Source organism: Coregonus lavaretus, assembly GCF_964263955.1.
Source record: "Coregonus lavaretus genome assembly, chromosome: 40".
NCBI lineage: Eukaryota > Metazoa > Chordata > Actinopteri > Salmoniformes > Salmonidae > Coregonus > Coregonus lavaretus.
The window spans coordinates 11,208,613-11,218,008 of NC_140027.1; the positions used below are offsets into that span (position 1 = coordinate 11,208,613).

A 9,396-nucleotide genomic window follows, 5' to 3' on the forward strand; every position below is an offset into this window, starting at 1 on the left:
GCACACTTGAGTGTGAGTTTGTCCACCGTTGTTGTGACGAATGAGTCAACCTTGTAAAAAAATTATAGCGCGGGTTCCACAAATTCAGACAAACTTCTTGAATATATCATTGATATGACCAATTGAGTAGGTTAGCCTACAATTCACGTGAAGGCAAACTACAAAACTGGTCTTTATTTGGTCGGGTGTGTCAGTTAGGTATCAGGATGGGAAAGCAAGTTTTTCAAGTCTGCCCCTCTCTTAAGACGAGCACCTGCACCTGTTCTATCATTCCTACATTCGAGGTCCGCGAAACTGAACGAGAGCAACCATGGCATCAACTACAGCGACTGTGGGAAATTTACCCAGTGGATTAGGAATATGCACAACTATTCCAGACATTCTCTACCTACCGGAGCTTGTGAGTTACAATTACTTACTGTTTTAGCTTGGCATATATTGTACACAAACTTGATAGTATTTTAATGATGTCAATTGACGCACTTCCCATGGTCGTGCACCTGTAGAACCTTTTATGTGTGTTCCAATTTGCAACAAAATGTAGCCTCTACCCACTGGGCACAGATGTCTATTCCACGTTGCCATCATTTCATTTAAATGAAATGGAAACAATGTTGATCAAACCAGTTTGCACAGTGGGTAAGAATGTTTGCCTGCGTCTACACAGGCAGCACAATTCGGATATTTTTTCCCACTAATTGGTCTTTTGACCAATCACATCAGATCTTTTTCAGAGCTGATCTGATTGGTCAAAAGACCAACGAGGTGAAAAAAAGATCAGAATTGGGCTGCCTGTGTAAATTTAGTACATGATTTGGGGAGGAGCATAGCCGTTTTGTAAGGATTGTATAGGGTGCATTTTCTACTAGTCATCATTCAGTTAAAACACTTATTTGATATAATGTAAAATGCAGGTTGTTTTCAGAAGAATCGTGCGCCTTGCAGTTGTTATTATGACTGAGTAGTACTTGTACCGAACCATCGCATCTAGTATAGTTAATGTGTGAAGATTTCAAGATGTCCTGGTATTAGTTTGTGTTTCTCCATGATAAACTACCTGACATTTCACAATCACCTCAAGTATCCACATTCATGCTGATATCTCAGACCACTGGTGGAATGTTGTATACCTACAGTATCTTTACCATTGCCTGGCCCTGATAAGATAGCCTGGTCACAGATCTGTCTGTACTATCATGTCAACTCCTTGTTATACCAAACATGTTTTGCATGACAAGGAGTGGCATGATGGCACAATCAGACTGGTACCTAGGCTACTGACAAGATAGTCTACATGAACAAGACAAATATACATTAGTAGTTACTTGGCCTGCACACAAGCTATGCATTCATTCCAAGATAAGCTGTTCCCTGGCAGGTGGATTCTGACACAAACACGCAGACACACCCTTCTTTTTCATTACCAGGCAACAGATTGATTGCTGGAGCTTGTCAGGGTGACGTAATAGTCAGTTAGTCATTTTAGCTTGAGGAATGTCAACTTTGTTTTCTCCCCAAACTCACTGACAACACCAAATGAGTTCAAGTAAATGTTCCTAGGGTGTCAAACATCTGCAAGATTTTCCTTTAATATTTCAGTCCCTAAAAAAACACCAGAAGCTGCAGAATCCAACATTTTCAAACCAATGAAACAAAATAATTGTAGGAATACACTGTATCCCTTACTACCAAGGCCACTGGCTAAAAAGGATGTTCCACTAACATGATTTATTCCACTTACCTTGGCTGTAGGGGATTCCCCACTATTTTTTTGGGATGTGCTGTATATTTTTCTCAATATTTGAAATTCACATTTAGTTTTTTCAGTATTACCATAGGTGCAAATCTAATTGAGTGGAACAATTTACTTACATTTAAATTGAATGGACCATAAAACCATTTACTCTACTGCAATGCTGTGTTTCAGATCTTTGGAGGTCTAGTATGGATCCTGGTGGCATGTACACTGGTGGTGCCCGCCAACCCACAGGGCTGGGTGATGTTCGTGTCCGTCTTCTGCTTCACCATGACCTTCATCTGGATGTGCATCTTCGCCTTCGGAGCGCATCGCAACAGCGGGGGATGGGCAGCCGCTGTGAGTTTTTCCTGTTTTATGGGGGGGGGGGGCGAAAGCAACATGGATTTTTATAGACCAACCAGATGAAGGATAAGTTCAAGGAACACACACAAATAGTAATATTGCATGTATAATTCACTTAAAAAATCAAGTCATATTGAGGGGGCAATCCTGGGAACTTTTCATAATGAATTAGCCAGGAATCTGGCTTTGTCAAAATGGAGAATGAATCTGCACTTAATATGAATTACATGATAGTTGGCGTACTAGACCTAGACAGAGAAGGAAAAGCACCAGAATGGAGTATGAAATCTGATGGCTCTCTTTGGAGGAGCTCCACTATATTCAATACCCATCATCACCATTGAAAATAAAGACATGTATGTATTGATGATGAAAAGTGTACTACTTCAAAAAATACTAGATCTCATAAATGAGTGTTTCCCAATCCATTCCTAGCGGACTCCCCAGGGTGTACCCATTTTAATTTCCACACCTAATTCAACTAATCAAGGGCGTGGTGATTAATTAATTAGTTGAATCAGGTGTGATAGTGCTGGGCTAGAACTAAAATGTGCACACCCTGGAGGCCGGCCAGGAATGGATTGGGAAACACTGGTCTAAGGAAAATAAATGAAGCGCCGGCTCAAGCAGACTTCACCCTCATGCCCGTGTTCTTGGCTGTAAGATAATCATCTGGCACCAAAAAGCAGTCCCACTGCATCATTGGTTAAATTTCACCCCAGATCTTTTTCCATGATCCAATGAATCGCAGTGAAAATAATTTCCTCATCCTTCCCTTTCTATCTCACTCAGGACTTTGCATACCACAGCCTGGCAGCTTTCTTCTACCTCAGCGCCTCTGTGGCTCTCGCCAAAGTGACCCTGGATATCAAAGCTGGAACCCTCTATAACTATCAGCTTGATATTTCTGCAGTGGTAAGTCTTCCATAACAGCAAATCTTAGGAAATACATAGGGATGCCAAAAACAATCTAAAATGTTCAGGTCTTTCCCACTGTAACATGTCCTTGTACAGCTTAGTATCAAATATCATCAATTTCAATTTCAATACATTACTTTTCATGTTTAAAGGGAAATTAGACTCCCAAATCCAAGTGTGTCAGGTGTTTTCAGACCTCAAAAGTGGTCTTACTTTGAGATAAGTCCACATCCCACAGTGGTGTAGTGCTATTTTTTGGGGGGGTGAGGGAGCATCCAAAAAATGTGAATGACGTCATAATTTCCTTTTGTACTGACAGATGTAACCTATTGAATAGCCTATCATTAACGAATATGCATAAAATGCATCCTCCAATTGCAAACTCTGCTTATGCCCACACATATTGTCTCAAGAACATGTTATATTTTTAATACCCTCAACCACCAAGTTAGGTATGGGCCTAAATGTTTTCAAAATAGGCCATCATCACTGTCCATCTTGAATGATAATTCTTTACTTTTTACCGATGAAATGTCCAAACTGCATCTGCAAGCCAATCATTTGATTGATCTCAATCAGTTTAATGGGAATATGCATTCAGATCTTCTTACTGTTTCATGAGCGAATTAGAGCAGATGGTGTTAACAAACTATTAGCCTTTTTTGTATTTTGTTTCAATCAAAGCATATATCCTGCCTAAAGGACAATGCCAGGATCGCACAATGATGTTAAAGAAGTTGAACTAACTTGTGGTGTTGAAGGATAGCTGAAGGATAGCTCTGCCATTCGGCCAGTTCAGGAACAAACAACAATCATTTACATTATAGCCTAAAAGCCCAAGGACTACGTGGTATAGCTATTTGTGGACTATAGCCTGATGGAAATACAAATACATATAGCTTAATGTCATTGCACTGCTTGCTAGGAGAGCTTTAGTTGCAAGAAGGCATTTCATTGTATTGTGTAGCTTACGCTACGCTGTATCATAAATAAACTTTTGATTTGATTATCTTGAACACATGGTTACAATAGACTCTATAACATAATAAAAGAAAACAGAGGTGAATTATCAATTCAAATAATTTATTTTCATAGATTAAACATGCTATCAAATCAATTGACCAAGTAGTGAACATAAATCATTACTACGTAGAATTGCAGGAAATTCGTTTTAAAACAGCCATTAAATCAAGCTTGTATTCATGCATCTCAATAAACTATAATATAAATGCATTATTACCTCCAACTTGGCCCAATTGCCCACCCTGACATACTAAGCTAGAACGGGCACAGTTCTTCATCATTCTCGCCACTGCCAGAGAGAAGACAGGGAAGAAACCACCATTTACTTACCTCTAGGCTGCTATACATATTTATTTGGTTTACATGAAAAACTATAGGATGACAGTTTTAGTGGTAATTAAATAGAATTTATCAGAATACATTTTCTAGAAATAGATTTACCTGCTCTGTGTATGCTCAAATCGAAAAAAGTGAGGGAGCGCCGCTCCCACGTGCTCTGGCAACACTACACCCCTGGTCCCAGACTCCCAGGCCATCTGTTGTGTAGATCCAGCTACATGCCTCAATCAAAAATGAAGGGGAAAAAAGCACTATATAATTTCAAGGTTTTATTCTGTGCTTATTTTCCCACCATTCATATTAGTTTGAGGCATATAGCTGGATCAACATAACTGATGGTATGTGGGGTGGATTCTTTTGACGTCTGAAAACGTCTCTAAATTATTTTAGTGTTATGTCCCTAAATCAGAATTTGTCAGATGTTTTCACAACTCAAAAGTGGTCTGGGTTCGAGTTGAGTCCATAATCCACACCATTGGTTATGTACACTAAGTGGACAAAACATTAAGAACACCTTCCTAATATTGAGTTGCACCTCTTTTTGCCCTCAGAATAGCCTCAATTCGTCGGGGCGTGGACTCTACAAGGTGTCGAAAGCATTCCACAGGGATGCTGGCCCATGTTGACTCCAATGCTTCCCACAGTTGTGTCAAGCTGGCTGGATGTCCGTTGGGTGGTGGACCATTCTTGATACACACGGGAAACTGTTGAGCGTGAAATCCAGCAGCGTTGCAGTTCTTGACACAAACCGGCACGCCTAGCACCTACTACCCCGTTCAAAGGCACTTAAATATTTTGTCTTGCCCATTCACACTCTGAATGGCACACATACACAAACCATGTCTCAATCGTTTCAAGGCTTAATAATCCTTCTTTAACCTGTCTCCTCCCCTTCATCTACAATGATTGAAGTGGATTTAACAAGTGACATCAATAAGGGATCATAGCTTTCACCTGGATTCACCTGGTCACTCGATGTCATGGAAAGAGCAGTTTTGTTCTTAATGTTTTGTACACTCTGTGTATATCTTACTCAATTCATTAGGAGGCCTCAATCCCAAAGTAATAGGAATGATTGAAAGCATTTCATCCTCTTCAATTAGTTACAGATTCGACCACAGAATAATTTCCTATTACATACAGTAATATTTAACTAGAATTGTTCACTCCTAAATTGAAGTCATCGTTTCTGCTTGAACTCATTTTGGTGCTCTTGCTTATTAAGTAGGGGTTGTGGGCGTTCAACTGTCTAACAGTAGGCTAGATTATGTACTGAGTACCCCAAACTTGTGCCTGTTCATTGTGTGTTTGTTACCCATCCAAAGGTGGAAGATATTGTTGCGATTTCAATCAATCACCTAGTGACCTTGTCAAGGAGTATGGATCTCTTGACCTAATGGCTAGGTGTTGGGTTGACAGTCACTGGACCAGAGTTGGAGTCCCAGTCGGATCCCCCTGAATTTGCTGCAATATCTTTATCTGTGCAATATCACCCCCGATTGTAGCTGATATATGTTCTTACTCTCCCAGGTGTTCTCTTACGTGGCCACACTCCTCTACTTCATCCACACCATCTTTTCGGCCATCAGGTGGAAGTCCTTCTAAACTAGAACAATGCTAAAAGCCTCAGTCGAAGAGGAGAAGGTCTTAAGTCTACCATTGGAAACCAAGGGGGGCTGTGGTGTAATCTACTGCATGGCTTATAACCTGACGTAAAGAAGACATCTACCTGCTCTGCATCCCGATCCTCTTATCATTCTCTTCTCCCAAAGCGTGCACTCTTCCCTACATATTCAAAAGCAAAGGATTGGTTTAAGCATGGTTTAGACTAGAGGGAATTGCCATCATAGGCCTACATGCCCTTTCTTTTTAAATCCATGAAGGGAAGTGAACATATGCACACTTAGGGTAGGTGGGTAGAGAATTGGGATGCAGAACCAGATCTCTCTCCGAGGACTAACCCTACGAAAGCAAACCTAGACGCAAATCACTTATTACAGTTACAAAAATAATGTAACACTTAATTTTTTTCCTTCTATTTACTGTATGGTTTATAGGTTGATAATTTTACAGACTTCAGTAATTCGAGGAACATTTTTAATTTTACTATTTTTTACTTTTATAATTTTCTCAATTAAACTACCACATTTTATTAAACTAACCAGAAATGTAAAATGTAATAAAAGGTACATGGTTTTTTGCTTGTTTTTTATGCTTGGTCTTTGCTACTGATAGCATTTTTGTAAAATGTTGAACTTGCTGGATCCACCTACTGTTACGTTATAATAAAGGTGTTCTGAAACATTGTAAGCCTACAGCAGGACACATTAGTGATAATATCTAATTATCTATACTATAGCTAGCTCCTTTCAATCACCCAAAGTGTTTGTGGCCTCACAGAACAAACAAACAAGAAAATGGGTAACCAGTCTATCTTTAGTTTCAGAGTTGACAGCTGTAGGTCATGTATCACCTCCAACAGGGTTCCATTTCAAACCACTGGGGTGATGTCTGGTATTGACAGTTATACATTTTTCATCAGCCACAGTGTTAGGTGAATCAAGACAGGAAGAACGCAGCTTCATTCTAATCTCCTATTCCCCTGAAAATCCTTTTTGTCAAGTCAGAGGACCTAACAAAAGGGTCACGTATCTCTGGGACACGAAATGTCCTTTAACCTGTTTATTGCATTGATGTTTTCCATTGTATTGTGTGTCACACGCGTCAGGTGCATTCCTAACACACAAAAGGACAGTGTTACTCCATGTTAGTAATGAGCCATATTTCTCATAGAGATAAAACAATGTTATCTCTATGTTCCTCCCCATATCTTCCTTTAGTGAATGTGTTTTCCTCTTTCAGTGGGCATATGTCATACTTTGAATGCCAACATGTTACATTACCATAGTAAATGTCACCAAATTACATTGCCGATATAATACGTTTGCGAATAATGTTATTCTGTCTTAGGTAATGACACCACTCTCACTATGACAATATATACTAGTGCCTTGCAGTGGGAAACAGTATTAGGTGGTGTACCTGTTCTTAGTAATAAAATAGGAATCCAGTGTGAGAAAAATATGTGAACCTGGGGCTTGTTAATTTACATTGTGTACACGAACATCACAGGTTTTTGTCCAGGGTTGCTTGCCACGCTTGTAATACTATTGTGTCAAAAACAAGTGGATGTGGAACAAGAATAGGTGCTAAGTAGTGTTCTAGTCTAGATGCTATCAGGTGGGGATCAGTATATCTGAAAGGTAGGAAAATCAATAAAACACAGGGGCTGGGACACCCTGGGACCCATTGGAACAAGCATGCTACACACACACACACACACACACACACACACACACACAGTGTAACTGCGATCCATAATTCATGGGGGAAGGCAGCTTGCGATAATGCGTAACTATCTCCATGAAACAGCAGAGTAACTCTACCCTTGAAACACAACACAAGAAAAATACCTCTTTCTTACACACAAAAAAAAGTATGTTCATAAAACACATTCTGAAGGTGTCAGGTCATACAATGAAATCCATTAAAAAAACATGTTGCAACTGTTCAATACATAAATACTGTAGACGTGTTTGTTTTTCAATGGACCTCATTGTATACCGACTTACTTGACACATTCAAACCTTGCTGAGGGTGTCAAGTCAGTATACTTTTTACAAATTCAACCAACTACCAAATGAATGCAACAACAGTAGAAGGAAGGAGGAAAACGAGGAGGGGGAAAGAATGGTGATTCAACCGATTCATGGCCGACGGGTAGCCTACACATCCTATAACGCCTTACGCAATACTTATTTTGAGTGGGCAGTAACTACTCCCGTCAGAGATTAAGGAAATTAAAATCACCATATGTTTTGTTCATATTATACACCGTGACTCATTAGTGTTACCATGAATTAGGATTTCTATTTGGCTGATATTTTGACTTTACTGAACCTGATACACACCGGTTCACTTACATACAGTGAATCAGAGGACTAGAAATTGTGAAATACAATGATAATATAAAAATACAATGAAAAACAGTATTTCAGTGAATCGTCACTTATTGTACTGTAAGTGAACCATACACTACAAGGCACTGTCATCATCATTAAATGTCATTATTGATATGTTGAGTCTTGTAAAATAACACTCAAGCATCACCATGTGTTAGCCCATCCACATTACATGAAAAAACAGGGGAGCAGAGGAGAACTCAGCTTTGGGATAAGGTGAGTAAGCATGTTAAACCACACACATTTTACAACTTCCTTTTACCCTCTATTGTGGGTACTTTGTGTTTTGCTTCATAATGATGAAACTTGTGGGGGGAAGCACTATTGTCAGTTCATTGTCTAATGTAGAGGAAGAGTTGGGTCACCGAAAGTCATTTGAGGAAGTTAATCTTGCATCTTGTCATCAAAACTTGCAGACTTCAAGTTGCCATTTTCCCCTAGGGAACATGCATAGCCCCCACTTCCAAATGACGTTAACATCCACAAGCTTTGCAAAGGGAGAGATTGAATGGACGCCAGTATAACATTTGACTTAATTGTTCATTTGCGAAGTGTTTTGGTTCAAAACAAATGTTTATAGGAAATAGCTAGGTTTAAACAAAAATATTTAACGTAAACAGAATCTACTCTTCCAATTATATTTGTTACTTTAGAGGTCATTCAGGTCAACAATGCACCCAAGCTTCGAAAAAACAAAAGACAAATGAAATAATTAAAAGTGATCAAAGGCTTCAATGAAAATGTAGGTACAGTCACATGTTGAAACATGCATTTGAAAGGAATGTGCTCTGTGCTCCCCCCACAAAATGAATGACTTAGCTACTCCTTCTGGCACTGGAAACAAACACCAGCTATGCCCAAAATAACTTTGGTGTCCATAGAGTCAGTAGATAGGCTACAGTTGTTTGAGCCAGCGGGCGACTGAAGATGAACTACATGCGCACGGCCATTTGTGCAATGTCATCTGCTGTGCTGTAACACCACATGAATTCA

The 9,396-nt window shown here is 39.5% G+C and overlaps 1 protein-coding gene across 1 annotated transcript; it reads left to right on the forward strand.

Moving 5' to 3' along the window:
- The first annotated feature begins 269 nt into the window (after positions 1-269).
- On the forward strand, positions 270-7,458 carry LOC311113449 (myelin and lymphocyte protein-like). The gene is made up of 4 exons (XM_084156663.1): positions 270-400; positions 1,928-2,095; positions 2,894-3,016; positions 5,912-7,458. Exons 1-4 carry the CDS (start codon positions 311-313, stop codon positions 5,984-5,986), a joined length of 456 nt encoding a protein of 151 aa, XP_084012789.1. The 5' UTR covers positions 270-310; the 3' UTR covers positions 5,987-7,458.
- Positions 7,459-9,396: the final 1,938 nt, after the last annotated feature.

Coding starts and splice junctions, on each gene's coding strand:
- LOC311113449 (XM_084156663.1), top strand. CDS start 311: ATGGCATCAACTACAGCGACTGTGGGAAATTTACCCAGTGGATTAGGA. Junction 401..1,927: donor TTCTCTACCTACCGGAGCTT/GTGAGTTACAAT, acceptor GCTGTGTTTCAG/ATCTTTGGAGGTCTAGTATG. Junction 2,096..2,893: donor GCGGGGGATGGGCAGCCGCT/GTGAGTTTTTCC, acceptor TATCTCACTCAG/GACTTTGCATACCACAGCCT.